Raw genomic sequence first — 18,418 nt, forward strand, 5'->3', positions numbered from 1 at the left:
GATTGCTCAAGAATATTAGTAATTAATATCATGAAAGCTCTCTACAAGCGCAATGTATACATATAATGGTGTGAGTTTCCAATTAATGGCCATATACCCTAGTGGCATTCTGCTCCCATCTTATGGTTTAGATCCGAGGGTCAAACTCAAATCCCTTAACTTGCACTTTGTAAAAATAATACATATTGAGGCCCATCTGATTATCCTTTGCAAGGATTTAGATTTTATTCTTTTGTTTGCACTAAATGCATCTCAAATTGTGCTTGTATACTCCAATGGCATAAAATTCATGGTTCATTGTACAAAACCAAACTTTTACTAGTGAAATGTGGTACAAGAGAAATGAGGATAGGAGAAGATAAAATTAACCATCAATATATAAATCCAAGAAACACATGAGGAACTTTTAAGTTATAAAACACACGTGCGCATGCGCGCACACACACAAAGAACTTATCTCTTCATTTTTTTTTTTCAATTCCTTTGCCCATTTCAACACTGGAACATTGAGTTCAAGTAAAGTTCCCATTTTATATTACCATGTGAATTTATAAAGTTGACACATTTTATCTTTTCATTTTTGGTCATCATATAGATGTTCCATACATGAGTTTTTATTTTAAGAGGATATTATGACAAGGCCTCCTTATGATGTCTCCATGACCTCACCTTAGGCCTTAGGATTCTATGGCCAATTTCATGCAAAACTCAATAATTTTAAAGCTCACACATCCATCATAGGTATTGGTTTGACCAACAGATGCCACCAACTTAAATTGGTGCATGAAGATACATTTCATCAAAATTTTAAGCAGCAAAATACTTTATCTTTTATGCACAAATTTGATGGTATGATGTTTGTATGACATTACATGCTCAAAAACCTTTAAAATAAATGAACAGAACATGGGAAGCACCATGAGGGCACACCCATGACAGATTTGATCTTCTAATTAGAAAAAGGCTGACTTGGGTGGCAAAAAAATCTCATTTGTTTGACTGCTGTATACACACACAGACACACAAATATATACATGCTCAAAAACCTTTAAAATAAAAGAACAGCACATGGAAAGCACCATGAGGGCACACCCATGACAGATTAGCTCTTCTAATTAAAAAATGTACACACACATATATATAATTAGAGGGAAACACACAACCACCACCCCTCCCCCGAGTTTTGAATGTAATAGGATTCAATTCCATGAGTATCATTTTATGCGAAAACCATAGACATCCATTAAATAAAAGATGTATTGCTCATGTGATGACACTAGTCAATATTTAGAACTATATTTTCACATAAAGAAATACCATAGGGGATTCTGTGTTAAACTCAAAAATCTCAAGAAGGTAAAATTTTACATAATTAACAATTTATAAATAAAACAATACCGAAAGGGGTTTAAGTGTTACACTCAAAACTTCAATGTGTTGTGTTTTAAGGGGAAACTATATGGGGTTTTGTGCATATATTGTCTAANCGATAATTAGTTGGTGTATGTCAGATGGGGTACTACACACACTTGGGAGAATAATCCAGAGCTTGAGGAGCTCTAAACACCCTCCTTAAATAAATAAATAAACACCTGGTCCAATAACAAAATGTTAAGGACAAGCATTATAAAACAACGGATATGAACAGGGATTTTTGTAATGCAAATTGGCTACTCACCTCACCTGTCAAATTATTTTTTTTAAAAAAGGTTATTGCTACTTTCCTCATCCACTCTATAGAGGTACATAAAATTTTAGTATATGAAAACATATAAAAATAAGTTTTGCTACTAGTCAACGAGTTAATATATAATATCCTTTTCAGCAACCAGTTAATATAATATATCCAACGGTTTATATCCAACAGTTTTGATACTAATTTTTTTGCCAATATCGAAAATAAACTTAAACCTTTTCAACAACCAGTCAGATATAATAGAGGTGATCCCCTTGCTTTTCGTTTTAGTTCAATAAAAAATTATAATATAAAAAAATGCAACTTACATTAAACTATTTTTTTTTTTTATTGAATGTGTAGAAATTGTAATTCTAAGCAAAAATGGCGTGGGAAACAAAACATGAGGGATATATATATATATATATATATATAAAAGAAAGAAACGTACAATTGGGTTATGTGGCAAGTAGTGTTACTATTGTACGAACAGTCACATTTGATAAAGGGGTTGTGGTTTTGGTCATCAAAACTTGTGGAGTCGATGGCTGCTCCACTGCATGGTTCCCCACTTATATTCCATTGATGATGATGCTGAGATCCCCTATTTTTGAAATATTGTATTCAGTGCTGTCACTGCAATCATATTCACAATTAAACATCGTTCTGATCATTCTGACATACACCCTCCAAAATTGCCACTGTTTAAAACAGCAATTTTGTTTAGGAAAAAAAAAAAAAGCGAAATTTTATAACATTATTATACTAAAGAAATAAATAGCTTATTTTTATTTTGAGTCCATCCCAAACAGAGAAAAATGGTGTGTTTGTAAAAAAGAACTTTCTAATCATTGATACCCATCACAGATTAGACCATAAAATAAATCCCACTTAATTAACAAATATCCGAATTGTCCAAAACTATTAAATCTACCAACATTTTTTTTAATTTTTTTTATTTTAATAATTAAAATTACAATTAACCCACTTTTAAAGGGTGTAAAAAAAAAATTATCAATCAGCGAATGAATTTTTATTTTTTTAATGAAACAGTGAGTAAAATCCATGTAACATAGATTTCTTTTCTTTTTTTCTTTTTCTTTTTTTCTTTTTTTGGACACTATATAGATTGATTGAATTTTTTTTTTATTCAATCAATCTATATAGTGACCAAAAAAAAAAAAAAAATCTTTCATAACTTTTTTTTCTTTTTAAATTACTAGGGTGGTAGCCTTTGAAATTTCAATATATATATATATATAGAGAGAGAGAGAGAGAGAGAGAGAGCTTATATATTACTTAATTTTGTACTTCAACAATTATAAACATACACATTGCATTCATGTTTAATAGGATTATAACCCAAATACCCAAAAAAAAAAAAGTTTCGTATTGCTGTTCATATAACATATGCAGAAGACAAAAAAAACACTCTGATCAGCCAAGAACATAATATTAAAAAACTCAGAAGAGAGAGAGAGAGAGAGAAGAGAGAGAGAGAGAGAGAGAGAGAGAGAGAGAGAGAGAGAGAGAGAGAGAGAGGCACACCTTCAGCAGATCTGTAGCAGCTGCGTTCGATTTTGAGCTTGAACTGATAGGCCACAAACGAATGACCTCTTATTAAAACCAATAATTAATTAGCTAATTATTAATTAATCAATTTATCATGTAATTGCGTGAAAGCACAAACAATTCACCAAAAACTAAATATGCAGTGGAAATTAAATGACACGGTGATTTGTTTGCGAAGGAAAAACCTAGCAGCAAAACCCCCACCGTGTGATTTTCAGATCACCACTCCCGAAACTCCACTATTATCAAATCAAGCGTTACAAGTAAAGGAATCCCAAGTACCTTACCAACCTACAATTAACCCTACCCCAATACCTAATGGACTTGATCTGTAGCGATAGTTCCCACCTTGATGCACGCTNATTGAGGATAGGGTGCAGAAATCATAGGATGACTCCTAGGGGCAAACTTTTCGTGTGGTCAATGTCCCTTTGTCATTCATGTACAAAATCACTTGTTCAGGTTTTGTGTGATTGCACTTTTGCTTGTGTCTTTTTTTTTCCCCTTAATTTGGCTGGGCATACCTGTAAACCTCATCTATTGTGACAAAAAAAAAAATTTAAAACGCAGTATTTGGTCTCCAAATTAAATGCACCAAGTCACCTGAGGAATGATTTAAACACAACTCTGATGAATCCTCCTTAGTTAATCCTATGCTAACATAAGGAAGGGGTTTAGCCAGAGATACTCAGGGGAGGAGTGTTAGAAGTTACTCTAGATCTGTTGTTGGCACTAGTTTAATGGCAGAGATATGCATTATGGGTACTACAGCCACAGAAGGTGAGGATACAGTGACATTAGTGGGCAAATTACAAATCTAATAATAGGCTGCTATGTGCTGTCATAGATGACTGCAGGTGTTTGCTACAGCTTTTTGAGCAAAGAGAGGTGAAGCATGCATATCATTAAGTCAACAAATGTGATGTGCTCTTGCCAAATGTGGATGCACCAAGTTTAAGAGCTTTTTCATTCATCACATTCCAACTAATGTTATTGTTTCTATTTGCTACCAATTTTTAGGCTGCATTTCAAATGATCTGTAACCCATTCACTGTTCGATAAATATTGTTGAAATGAAGCTGCTATTACCATAGGACTGAAAACACTTGCATCAGTCAGTCCATAAACATTATAGCAATTTGATATCCAAGAAACAAGGACATTGACGTGGCTTGGGTATTCTGATGCATTATTTTAATGGCATGTCATTCTTAGCTGTAAATTTAATTGTAACACACCCATGCTGATCTATTAACAAATCCAGTGAACATTTGAGAACGAATATGGGTGCTGACAACCTATTACATTTATTCAACATCATTACTGTAAGTTTCTCTCGTATTCATTCTAATAACATATGCTTTGGAAGGAAAAAAAAAAATTGGAGGAGCACCTTCAATTTCAAATCACAGTTCTTTTATGTCTGTCAAATCCTTGGGTCAATTACACCAACCTATTGTCTCATGCACCCTAAAGAACTTAGACAGGATATTATTTTTTCAAATATTATTTTCTGCAATCCCTGCTTATTAAGGTATTTTGATAATTTAGTTGAGTCTAAAATTTTCAAGGAGATCCTAAATATCTTAGGTTTTATTTATTAATACATGTTGTATTGTACTCAAAAGTCAAAACAGGAAGTTGATAAAAAAAAAAAAAAAAAATGCTGCGTTTTGAGTATTGAGGCACGTAGGCTTAGTTGTTCTTTTCTTTCTTTTTCTCTCCTCTTTTTTCTTCTACTCTTTCTTGCAGTACTGTTTATGTTACTGTTCACCCATACTGTTCATATCCATTGTTTGTGGCCATTTTTTACAGATTTAATTTCCGTTCTTCTTACCTCTTTTTAACCCTATCAAATCTTTTCACTTCCCTACAAAACCCTATTCAAAGTTATAAACCCTAGATCCTCAAATCCACTTGAACCTTAACCCACACCAAGCCCAAGTAAACATCCCCCAGTTTGTCCTACATTGATTAGATGAAAACTCTAATTCCTTCAGAAATGGTAGGATCATTGCTGTAAGAAGGTTAGGTGACTTATATCCATATCATCTTGACTTGTAAAATCTAATCTCCTTAAGGATCATAGTGCTATTCTAGTGCGAGGAGGTAAGTTCCTAAAATTTCCTCAAATAAGAATTATCCCAAACCCTTTCAAGAAGCAGTTGACTGTCTTACATCTTATCATATGGACCTCACATATATTCTGGAGCATTTAAATAATTCTTGGAGAAAGCTTAAGTTTGTCAGACATTTTAAAAATGGAAAAATTGATACTATTACTAAATATGGGTGATGCACACAAGAAATTTCACATCAAATTAATTCAAATCATACCTCTGTAACTCTATCAACAATACAGTCATCAGCATAGGTCCCTTTATGAGTGCAAATTATCTTTCAAAACGAGGATCCTTGGCAATCCTGTACCGAAATAAGTATAAAGGACAGTACTCATTAGCTGATGATCATCACTGGTTGTATCTTCAATTGTTTACTAATTGCCAAAAAATAAAAATCCTAGGTTATCAGTATACAACGAGATTCTCAATATCAAAATCTAATAGAAAGAGAGCAGAAAAACGCTAGTTTATGACCCATTGATGCATGAGAACGGCAACAGAAAACATGCAAGGTTCAGAATTTTAATGCATAATCAATATAATTAATAAATTACTTTTTACTCTTTTTCCTTTTGATTGAATAGATTTCATTCATCCAAAAGGGGAAAACTGAAATCAACTTGAATGAGAATCATTCCATAAAACAATAACATTTTTTCTTAAATAGCACATCATAACACCATAAGAATTCTCATTTCTCACTCAGATTATAAATATGGATATCTACTATTTTAGTTATTAAAAAAAAAAAAATTGATAGCTAATACTATTGGATATGGAATTAAACGAACAAAATAGTACGCAGAGTATATTGAATAAGATCCACAATTAATCCTACTCCCACATACACATTAACACATGCATCCAACAAATCTTGATCCTCTTCATACTAACATAGATAAAGAAATGTGAATGACAATCATAAATTTTTTTTGGGCTACGTAGATGACAAGCATATAAAACTTTATTGGGAAATATTGCAGTGTAAGTAAAAAGCATGGGAAGATACCTCAAAGCAACTCGATATTTCTGACCTAGCTTCTCAAGCTCTGCCATCACACATTGCGTGATACAAGGAGTGCCTTCAATCCACAAGGTAGGCTGATTCAATAAAATCATAATTAAAAAAAAAAGATCCTCATTTTATTCCTTAAGCATTCTCATGGACATCCACACAACCAAGAGTAATATTTTGATAAATATCATTAAGCAACCAACACATATTTAAGTGTTTGTCAATGATACATGGCACTCAATGCTTGTTATAAAACCACATTAACAATTATGTTGAACTTAGGATACCTCATCAACACGGCACAACAATTCTTGCAGCAAATTAATATTCACATTAAATTGAAGAAACCAGTGATTCTAAACTCACATTTTGCATATAGGCAGTCCATCATTCCCTTCTCCAAGTCCAGCTACACAACAATGAAAGAAATTGCATAAGTTAGGATTATAATGCAAAGTTACCGAGTCAAAATACATTAAACAAGTTATTATTTTTATTCATGCTTCCGGAACATATCCTTCAATGCATTAATGGGAAGAGAACAAGCTCTAGAATTGAATAAGGATTTCTATCTCATTCTTAGATTTTTTTTCCTTCTCAATTGGTAATTATACACATTCAGTAAGTCATGAACAATAAAAATTTCTCTCAAACTATGCATTTTTATGAACCAAACCCATTTAAAATAAAATGGAATAAAACTACTAATCACTCACTTTATTTTGGATAGATAAATTGATGAAGTTGGTATCTACCAAAACCCGATATGGCGGTCCCAACGAGGTGTTGTAATTGAAGAAAAGTGCTGATGAAACCTTTGGCCTATATCACACAAAATTAAACACGTTACAACACAATATAAACCCTTACAAATCCCAAAGCTCCTATACCCAAAATTTAACACCAAAAATCTATATCTATATATATATATATATATGCTTTTATAAATACTTAAAAAATTCTAAGGAAAACTAGATAAATAACAATGATAAACTACACAATAAGGCTTACACATTTCTTGGGAGCTTCTTTTCGTTGTTATCATTCCTTTTTGGGTCCAAAACTTGTTGTTTGTAACTGAACCCAGTACATAAAAGCAAAAACTACTGATTAGAGAATAATATAAAAAAACTTAAGAAAAAAAAGAAAAAGAAAAAGAAAAAAAGAGGTTTACTTATTAATGGATTTTTTGGTGACCATTTTTTTCATGGCAGCAAATTTGGGACCTTTCTTCACTTTCCCCATCTCTTAGGATGAACAGCAGAACAAACTAAGATGAAGTTATTCCTAGTCCGAACAAGAGAGAGAGAGAGAGAGTCCCAGAAACCTGTTTGGTTTGGTTTGGTTTGGTTTGATTTAGACTTATTGTCCAACTATAATGAAATTGAAACCTATTTTAACATAAACACTTGGGAAGAGAGAGAGAGGGAGAGATCAGCGAAGAGGATGAAGAAGGCGAGAGAGGCAGTGATAGCTAGCCTAAGCCTTACCTTAGGGATTTTATTATGATAACAAATTAAACCCTCAACTTTTAAATATAACAAATTAAACCCTGGATTTTGCAAAACATAACAAATTGAATCCTAGAGTCAAATTATTATAACAATTCTCAAGGGTTAGGGTTTTGGAGTTTTGAGAGAGAGGCAGAGAGGGAGAACAACTTATGGGTAGGGTTTGGGGATGCAATTATGGAACAATTTGATGATGCAGTTTCCAGATTTGGGTATGAAAGGTGACTTTTAATTAAGTTTTTTTTTGTTGGATAGGTTTAGATTTGATTCGTTTTTGTTTTGGTTTGGGGTTCTCTATCAAAATGTTTGTCCTCTCAATTTTAGATATTTGCTTTTGTTTTGTTTTTTGTTTGTTTTTTTAGATTAAAAAAATCACTAAAATATTGATTTAATCTTAACAAAATCATTGGGATTAGATAAGCATAGGGTTGAATGTTGTTCTAATAATGGCGTGACCCATTCTTCACAACCATGTTTCTCTCTGCCCCTCAGTTCACTCCTTCACATTCTCAATAAGTTATGCTCACTTTTTTTTTGGTAACTTTTAATTTGGTAAATTATGATTCATTCTGTTCTTTCTTTGCTGAGTTTATTTGTGAATAAGGCATTGTCATTTTGTATGTGAATGTTCTGCTTTATGAAATGGGCAGTGCTTTTATGATTTCTTCTTTTCATTTTGCTTTGTTATAGTGTGAAACTTATAAAACATTTGTTTGTTTATACTTGAATTTGATTTGGTATTTGATGTTTACTACTAATTAAAGCCAATATATATATTTTTTTAATGAATTTCATGGCGTTGAATGGGAAGCCAAGTCCAAAGAAGAAGAAGAAATTGTCAATTCTTCCCCTTTATCGTATCTCTTATTTGGCCTTTTTACTTTTCTATTGATTTCAATATTTGTTTTATATTGAAATATTAAGTGCTTTTTCTTCTCTCTTTTACTATGGATTGCCTGCATTGCAATTTATTTTGTTACTAACAATAATTCCAATTTTTGTATCTTTATGGTTTCATATGTTTGAAGAAATGCCGATGAGAAGGGTTAACAAGAAAAATGATAATCATGTCAGTTGAATAATCCCAATTATTTTGTTGGTAAACCTCATTGATAAATGAGTTTTAAGAATAGATAAAAATTGTTCATGTGTGTTTCATTAGATTTACTGCAAAAATGAAATTAGTGACATGTAATCTGTTTCCATCACTGTGGGGCATGGAAAACATAGATTAACTATGCTTCCAACGATCTCTGCTTTCACGGCTACCTTCAAACTCTCTCTTAAGGATTTTTCATTATCTAATTTTTTTTTTAAATCAATTTTTTCCTTGGTTTCTCAATTCCCATCAAACTATTCAAAGAAAGGCTTGAATTGAATTTTTGGTCAATTGCTTCTTAATTATAATTTTAGTTTAAGGTGAGTGGAAGCATGAAGGCAAGCAGATGTAGAAGCTGTCTAGGAAGCTAGATGTAAGATAAAGCTTAAGAGATAAAGTAGCACGACAAGCATTAGGTCATTGTTACTGAACAGATATGAGGTAATGTTCTGCCTTACCAAAACAGTCGTTAAGGTTTCTATATAGATATTATATGCTGGATTCGATTTACAGATTTGGATAACTACAATACAAATGTTTACATTTAAACTACAAGATCAATATAAACAAAACTCCTAGAATATAGCTTCAGCTTCTTTCTATCTTATCTCTTTTATTTGAAAGTGATTGTGATCATGTTGTCTTTGAATTTGAGTAGGTTGACTCCATTTGTGGTTGCACCTTATCATTATCTGGCCCACCAAGTGGATATGATGGTAGGCATGGTACTTGTGGTCAAAGGGGGTTATGGTGGTGCTTCTGCTGAGGCCCCAGATATGACAACTGAAGAACTAAGGGAGCTTTTTGGTGGCATTGGACAAGTAATATACTACATCTTTATTTTTGAACTCCTTGAATTTAAGTTCTTATCGTTTAATTTTGAAGTATGATATTGTTGTCCATCTGTGTGCCCTTTGCAGAATATGTGTACAACATTTTGTCCGTATTCGGGTGTTTTTTTTTTTAGTTTACTTTATTGTTTTATATAACAGGAGGATGATTTGACCTTGAAATTATCAAACCATGGGGTTCACTTTCCTCTAACCCTATCTTAATAATGTATTTGATGAAAATACTATCAAATCTGATAAACTTAAAAAAAATTTACCATCTTGGTTGTTTGTTAAAAAAAAAATTGCCATCTTGGTTGTGTTTGAATGAAGATGAATGTGCTGGATTTCCATCTGTCTCAACTGTGATGGAATGATAGTGGAAAAGGGATTTTAGTGTGATGAATCTGAAGTTTCCAATTCCCCCATCCCCAACTATTTGATGTATCAAAAAGAAATCTAATTATTCACATGTTACTTAGGTTGGAAGAATTAAGCAAAAGCGAGGATATAAGGATCAATGGCCATGGAATATAAAAATATATACAATTGAGATGGGAAACAGCAAAGGCGATGCAATTTTGTCCTATGAAGATCCGTCTGCTGTGCATTCAGCTGGCAGTTTTTACAACAGTGCTTAACTTTAAACTTTTTTGGGATATCATCATTTTATTAGTAATGTTCTTACCAAGAGCCTTTCTTCACAGATTATGATATGAGGGGTTTTAAAATCAATGTTGCAATGGCTGAGATGTCTGCACCAAAGGCTTCCCTTGACTATGACCAGCGGTACCTCCCTGACCAATGTCCCCACTTTATTTTTACATGCAATGTTGGAATGAGATGTTTAGTACTGTGTAGTGCCATGTTATTGAGATCTGCGACTGTATGAGAATTGTTTTTTCTCATGTAATCTTGATGTTATGAGTCTAATGTTGCGTTTTAGAACCTCTTTATGATCATCAATGACTGATTAATATGGGTCCAGCTGTCAATGGTGGTTAAAATTGTTTGCCAATTGTAATGTTCATTTTTACTAAGGTTGCATGCTTTTTCTAAGGACAGGGTTACCTGGTTGTTAGTGCTCAAATGTAAGACTCAAGTAATTTTCCTTTTTCCTTTTCCTACAAAGAGAGCGGGAATTGATATGGTTGCTTGGAGTTTAAAGTGTTCGTTTTGATTTTGGATTTTTATTTTTTGGGGATAGCTAAATTTGATTTTGATTTTTCCTTTTATTTTATTTTTGGGGAGGAAAATGTAATTGGGGTATTTGCATGCCTTTTTTCTTCTATATCACGTAAGATTTACACATTGTTTTGAAATTCATAAGTATATATTTGTCACATAAAATAGTCTCATTTTCCCTTTTTCTTTTTAATTTTTTGAAATTTAGAAATTTTTTCTATATTGGTTAGGAATTTAATATAGACAAGTTGCAATTGGTGGAGGCAAAAAAGAAGAAGATAAGTCAAGAGTACAAGCATAAAGAGAAGCAAGGTGATGTATAAAATAAGTAATTTGTTTTTCTAAAATTTTCTTTCATTTTTTTATTTTATTGATCTAAAAAAATTGTTTTGAATAATCTGTGAAATAAAATTTTAAGATTAAGCTACTCACAATTGGTGGAAAAAAAAAATTGAAACTTAGAATTTGGGACACGGGTAATTGCTGGAATTATTTTGAATTGTAGTTTCATTTTAATCTTTGATTAAAGATGCTTTGGAAGTGAAAGTTTATGGTAACATATAATCTCTCTCTTCCTTCAAGTTAGTCACTGTTCTAACTTTTGATGCATAAATAGATTATTTGTACAGTTGCCAATCTCCACATCAGACCCTCCACATTTTTAGAGAGTTTATCTCACTAATTGGTTGGTTACCTTAAGAAGTAGAAATTGTTCATTACATATATTAAATACCTATGAAAATGATTGTGCTGGAAAACAAAATGATAATTGCTTTAATTATATTTGTAAAAATATGCTTATTACATTTTCTAATTTCTTTCATTATTATATTCTATTATGGAGTAGAAATCCAAGTGAAAGATCACGCTGCGACTCATTAAAAAGCAAAAAAAAAAAAAAAAATCATTCACTCAGAAGCTTTCTTTAAAAAAAAAAAATAATCTAAATTCTTAACCATTTCCAATTTTGTACTTATGCTTAAAGTTTTTATAATACAAACAAACTTTAATGGCCTGTTTGGATGTTTAAAAAAGGAGGGGGAGTAGAGTAGAGGGAGGGAGAGTAATCTAATTACCTTGTTTGGAAGTTTTTTAAGGAAGGAGGGGGAGGGGTTTGGAGGGGTTTCAACTCCCTCTAGCCCCCCATTTTTAATTCCCCCAAATTGGAGAGATTTGGAGGAAGAGTAGAGTACATAAACTATTGACCAAGTAAATTACCTAATTTACCCTTATTATATTAACAAAATTACATAAGGGGAAGGGCTTATTACTCCCTTCCCCCTTACTAATTTTAAAAACATCCAAATAAGGTGGAGGGGAATCATTTTCCTCTACTCTCCTCCCCACTACTCCCCTTCCCTCTACTCCCCTCTACTCTCCTCCCTCTTTAAACTTCCAAACAAGCCATAAATTTTGCATCACTCTTTGGAAAATCAGGAGCCAAATAAGTACCTCAAAAAATTCGGAACTTGATTGGAAAATCTTATACATTCCAAATAAAAGTTGATGATTACAATGTCAAAGAGGAATGGGAAGCTTGCACCGTCACAAGTGCCTTTAAATCTAAATCTAACAAACACTAAGGAGATGTTGTTGCTAATAGCATTCATGTCAAACATTTAGAAACGCCAGTCAGCTTGCCAACCCACCTTTGGTTCAACATAATAGATGATATCTTTGAAAATGCAAAATTGGTGAGAAAACAAAATCTTATTACTAATTTTATATTATTTGCTTCATCATAACCATTCTCATAATGTGTGTGTGTGTGTGTGTGTGTGTGTGTGTGTGTGTGTGTGTTTTTTTTTTTTTTTTTTTTTAATTTTAATTTTACTCTTATTACAATTTTAAATTTATGCAAAATAAACAATCAATCTGAAAATATTTTTTTCCCTTATTTTCTAGAATGTGCAAAAAAATCTTTAAAAAAAAAAAAAAAAAAAAAACCTCCAAGCATTCATTGTTTCAGTAATATCCAATTTCCATGAAGACGAAGGAGATACAAGTGGTGAAAGTAGGGTTAGTGTTGCCAACCCACCTTTGTTTCAAGCAAATTCAAAGGCAAGCACTGGAAACATCTATAGCAAATCATTCAGGCCGAGAATTAGAAGAATTACCCTTAAGAACCACTTGTAAGTTCTTGGAATGAAAGAAAATATGGGGAATCTTTTTTTTTCAATGGCTTTCCTTCATTTTCAGAAAAACATATATATTAATTACTAGAAGGAATGACAAGAATGCACTTTGTATTACTCATGGTAGAAATTTGTTCTTGCTAAACAAATTGACCAATTTTTTTAATATATTATATTAAATAGTTTTGGATTTATATATAAATTATCTTATTTGATTGTGAAAGTTGTCTACAAATTCAAGGACTCAAATTCTCTATTTTTACCAATGTAAATTAGAGAAAACAGAATTGATGGGATGAACAATTGCTACAATGTTGTTTTGATTTTTTTTTTTTAATATGTTTTTAGTATGCAATGAACAATTGAAGTTTTATCATCATGGGTTTTATTTGTGTGTTGATGCTAAGAACTTGAAATTTAAATATTGATTATTATTATTATTTTTTTTTATTTCCTAACGTACATGTCAATTTTATTGTCATTTTGGAAGTGGTATTGCGTTTTGTGGTGTAGAGTTTGAGGAGATCCTTATTCATATTTGTGTTTGGCCTCTTTATACTTTGTAGTCTAATGAATTTGAAGTAATACTTTAATTGTACAAATAAGATCTACTTAGGGAAAGGGTATTTAAGCATATGGATACGGTATCTAACGTAGAAGATATTTGCATATTAATTAATCCTTTGAATAATTTACAAAATCATTTATTAAGGCTTAGCAATCATAATTCAATGAAAATTGAATAAGATTTTCATTATTTTAAATTGTGTTAGTCATGAGAGGATGAAAAGTGAAAGACCATGTTACTTGATGCTAAAAAGACCACATGGACACAGAAGCTCTACTGTTTTGTATATGTTAGCATATGGGACATCGACAATGGTTTTGGATACCACAACATTGATTGTAAACTTGTGACTATTAAGAATTGATTTTACACAAATCTCCGAGTTTTTCCTATTGGGTGATTTCATAAATGTTAGAGTTGATTTATCATGTTCATTGTGTGTGCATTATATTGTGATTGCTTTAATATATTGTTTTAAATTATTGTACAATCTAGGATTTGTTAGCACTTAGCACAATTAGGCAATATAAGGAGTTCCTGTATAATATTTCATTTTTTAAATCATTATTTGTGAAATTATGTGTAGTTTATGAGAATGTTATGGGCTAAAGTTTTTCAATACTGAAAGCTCGAAAATGTGTTGAAAACACAAGAGCTGTTTAGACTCTTAAATTAAAGTTACGGCTTGATTAATTTTACATTAACTTAATACTAAGTGTGAAATAGTGTAAAAGTGAGCGAATGAACAAACAAGCTACTCTAATCCATAATCAAAGCAACACAACAGTAAAATGGAATGTAAAAGAGTAGGGAAGAAAGATGCAAACACCAGATAACACGCTGATGTGTTATCGAAGAGGGAACCGAAGAACTTGGCGAAAAACCTCACCGCCGCCCTCCAAGCGGAAATCGTCCACTAGACAATCAGTTGGGATACATGGGTTAGCAAAAGACCCTCCAAGCCTAATCTACCCGATGTACCTAAACCCTCCAAGCTCCTACTCCAACAAGGCTTCTCGGAACCGTGTCTTATCTAGCTTTACGGATCCCGCAATACGCCCGATTGCATCCACCAAGCTTCAACGGCTTCTTTTGGTAAATCCCCAAAACTTCCCAAGCTCCAAAACACTCTCTACACTCTGAATAGGTGTGGGTTGTGTTTGGGTACAAATCTTCTCTCAAGGTATGACAATGGGAGAGAGATGGAGAAGAGGCTACAATGATTTATCACTAAGGACAAGCAGCTCTCTCTCTAAAAGATGGGTGTGTGTGTTGTAGAAAACCTATTTAGGGTTTTGCTCTCTGAATGGCCTCTTTTACATTTGTGGGTAATGAGGGTATATATAGTATGGGTGAAGGGTAAGAAAGTCACACATTAAAATCCTCAAAGCAGAATGTTTTGCGACCACCTTGCAGGAAGGCCTTACCCATGAGACACTCGCGAAAACGACAACCTGGCATGACTCTTCAGCTTCCAGTCATGTGCTTTTCATCTGGCTCTTTCGCGGGTTAGCTTCTCGCGAGCTTTTCACGAAATCCACTAATTCTTCACTTTAGCTTGAGTCTTCACCAACTTGATACTAAATCCAATACAATAAAATCCCATAAAATACAAGGAACAAAATTAAAGCAATTACAACACTTTTTGTCATGGAATAAAGCCAACATAAAACATAGTTGTAAATCACAACTTTACAATCTTCCTCTTTTGCTATTTCGTGACAAAACACCTTATAACAGACTCTAGACTTAAACGTGAGTTTGGAAATAATGGAAAAACTCACTCACACCTAAATCTAGAAGCTGTGATGAACTTGGAACATGTATACCTGTAGCCTGAAACATTTGCACAAGGCACATTAGACCTTCAAGGTAAATCAAGTGATAAAATGACAAGTATAATGTAACAAGTAAAATGCGATCAAGTAAATATGTTGTAAAACATATGAGCAACTTGATCATACACCAAAACAGTCATATGGAAATGACCACAATGATCATATAGCAAAGCAAATGATCATTCGAACATGCAACCAATAAAGCACAATAGCAAAAGGATGTATGCATGTCCAACATATAAGCACGATGTAATGAGAGCAATGAAGCAAATCAAAGCACCATAAAGCAACGAGAAAACAAGCATAAAGTAAATCAAGGTTTTCTAAAAACAAATGTCTTCTCCCCCTTGGTATATGCATCTCCCCTACGACTTTCTCCTCCTACGAATGTGCATAAAGTAGAATTTCTCCCCCTAAGAGAGTGCACATGAGTTATATAAAAATGACGATACTCTCCTCTTTTTTGTCACGAATAGACAAATGAATCAAGAGGAATGAGAGAAAGAAAAGAAGATATAAACAGCGATAAAAGATGATGCATGAGGGGTGCAAGATTAATGAGAAAATAAAGCTCAAATATAAGACAAAAACTTAAAAAAAATGCTACAAAGCATAAAGAAAATATGACATGCTAAGAATGATGGAACATGATATAAACTTAGGCATAACAAGGACACAAGAACATGTTATATGTGCTAAAAGATCTAAAAAGACTTAACTAGTATGAGTGAATGCAAAAACACATCAAGTGTTCAAGTGTGCAGCAAATGTGCATCTTGTGTGTATGTGAGATGCATGACCAATGCACGAATAAGCACTCCCGGGGCAAGGTGTATAAAAAACACAACCAATGATTAAAACATGATAAACATGAATAATTATGGTGATCCACAAAGTTTGATACTTATCAGAGTCTAAAACAACGAGAAAATGTCATTTGGGCATTTTATCAAACACTTAGAGTGCACACACTATACATGTATGTTAAACAATGCATGAACATATGAAAATCTTGCCTAAATACATGTTATTTTTGCCACAAGGAGCCAAAATCCAAAGCAAATCATCATTTAAAACAAAGCCAAATAAAAAAGATTGACATAAAATAAGTTTTCCAACTCTCATTTGAGAAAATCCCAACTATGAATATAAAATCCACACAAACATAATCTAAGGATCAAAATTGATGAAAAGAGTTAAACATTACCTTAGAGATGTTTATGAAATGTAAAACACTTGAAATTAGTTGAGTTTTAATGTTGAAGCATTAAAATAGGGCTTTAGGAAAGGGTGGGAGATGTTTAAAACAAGAGACCCACGAAATACCTTTTAAAAAGCTGATCTGGAAATTTTTGCGGGAAGCTTACTTGCGAAGTTACTCGCGAAATTTTTTGCGGGTAAGTATTACTCACGAGACACTTGTGAAATAGTCGCGAAAGTCTCTATCTAAAGCTGAAAAACTTTAAAATTGGACCATTTAACTCCCAGTTGAGCCTATACATGAAATAGGTTATGAAAACACCCAAAAAACATGTTTTTTCACACAAAAACACTTTAAAAACTTTGAAAAACGTAGGTGATACAAATCACTTCCAAAAGCAAACAAAAAAACGAAAATCTTTTTGGTTTGAACCACATATGGTTGAGCACACACACATCACATTTGAACATGTACAATCACACGAATGAAATAGACAATCATTGAACATTAGACTTGTGTGTTGTGTGTGAGTATCAAATGTAGAACAGTCCTTAGACCAGAGTGAAATTTCAATGATTAATTCAATTAAGTCATACACAACTGGTACTAAATCAAGTGGTCTATTTTAATTATAGAAATGAACATATATGACCTCCCACAAATTGATTACAAATCTTAGAAGTTTTTCATTTGACTTCTGTATAAATCATAACATTTGATCTTTTTTGGATAATACATCTCTTTTTGAGATCGGTGCTTGAAATTTTTAATATTTCAACATTTAGAATTAGTCTTTGGCTTTTTAAGCACCATACATTTCAAATTAAAAAGTCGCTTTCACTTTTTTCTAGTCAAATACTAGTATGTGTGATAGACTTTTGCAACTCATAATCTCTTTTTCATTTTGAGATTTACATTTGGTGAGCCCTTTTAGCAAGAACATAAAAGTAAAGTAGGAAGATGTATAGGCACAAGTCTATGCAAGTATTAAGACTATCAAGACTATTGACTAATCATTTATAACAAGCTTGAAGATCTATTTACAACAAACACACATAGTTTTCAAGATTTCTCCCACATAGATATATGTGCATACAAAACAAGCTAAGCTTATAAATGTATTACGCCATTTGTATGAAGGTACTGGGCCAAACTCACATGAGATAGTTTATTGACCAATCATTTATAACAAACTTGAAGATCTATTTACAATAAATACACATAGTTTTCAAGATTTCTCTCATATATATATATGCATACAAAACAAGCTAAGCTCATAAATGCATTACACCATTAGTATGAAGATATTGGGCCAAACTCACATGAGATATGTGCTCAAACATATACGATCAAATTTTTTGAATTTTTCACTTTTTATGTAGTTTTGGATTTTTTACACACATAAAACAAAGACAAAAAGTAAGATTTAAAAAAAAAAAAAAAAACAATACAATGCATATGAAGACTTTTCATTGGCTCTTTCGCGGGTTAGCTTCTCGCGAGCTTTTCACGAAATCCACTAATTCTTCACTTTAGCTTAGTCTTCACCAACTTGATACTAAACCCAATACAATAAAATCCCATAAAATACAAGGAACAAAATTAAAGCAATTACAACACTTTTTGTCATGGAATAAAGCAACATAAAACATAGTTGTAAATCACA

General features: G+C 32.4%; 1 protein-coding gene and 1 pseudogene across 5 annotated transcripts; one reads left to right on the top strand and one right to left on the bottom strand.

Annotated features, from left to right (window-relative positions):
- Window positions 1–4,465: 4,465 nt before the first annotated feature.
- On the bottom strand, window positions 4,466–7,846 carry LOC112022951 (uncharacterized; annotated as a pseudogene).
- Window positions 7,847–7,916: 70 nt separating this feature from the next.
- On the top strand, window positions 7,917–11,879 carry LOC112022946 (transcription initiation factor TFIID subunit 15b). Of its 5 annotated transcripts, none has more exons than XM_065770447.1 (5): window positions 7,917–8,117; window positions 9,654–9,816; window positions 10,308–10,458; window positions 10,533–10,614; window positions 11,241–11,879. In XM_065770447.1, the coding sequence occupies exons 1-5, from the start codon at window positions 8,074–8,076 to the stop codon at window positions 11,251–11,253; spliced, it is 453 nt and encodes a 150-aa protein (XP_065626519.1). In that variant the 5' UTR covers window positions 7,917–8,073; the 3' UTR covers window positions 11,254–11,879. The 5 variants fall into 5 exon arrangements, with proteins under 5 accessions (XP_065626519.1, XP_065626517.1, XP_065626518.1 ...); XM_065770445.1 differs by lacking the exon at window positions 11,241–11,879 and adding an exon at window positions 9,310–9,436 and having other exon boundaries at window positions 10,533–10,915; XM_065770446.1 differs by lacking the exon at window positions 11,241–11,879 and adding an exon at window positions 9,310–9,436 and having other exon boundaries at window positions 7,917–8,108; window positions 10,533–10,915.
- The last annotated feature ends 6,539 nt before the right edge of the window (window positions 11,880–18,418 follow it).

This window comes from Quercus suber, unplaced genomic scaffold (genome assembly GCF_002906115.3).
Source record: "Quercus suber isolate HL8 unplaced genomic scaffold, Cork oak 2.0 scaffold_31, whole genome shotgun sequence".
In the NCBI taxonomy this organism is placed as follows: Eukaryota; Viridiplantae; Streptophyta; class Magnoliopsida; order Fagales; family Fagaceae; genus Quercus; species Quercus suber.

Excerpts from the sequence above, each read along its gene's own strand:
- LOC112022946 (XM_065770443.1), top strand. The coding sequence starts at position 8,074 with ATGGAACAATTTGATGATGCAGTTTCCAGATTTGGGTATGAAAG. Across the intron at positions 9,817-10,307 it reads TTTTTGGTGGCATTGGACAA|GTTGGAAGAATTAAGCAAAA; the intron begins GTAATATACTAC and ends CATGTTACTTAG. Across the intron at positions 10,459-10,532 it reads AGCTGGCAGTTTTTACAACA|ATTATGATATGAGGGGTTTT; the intron begins GTGCTTAACTTT and ends CTTTCTTCACAG.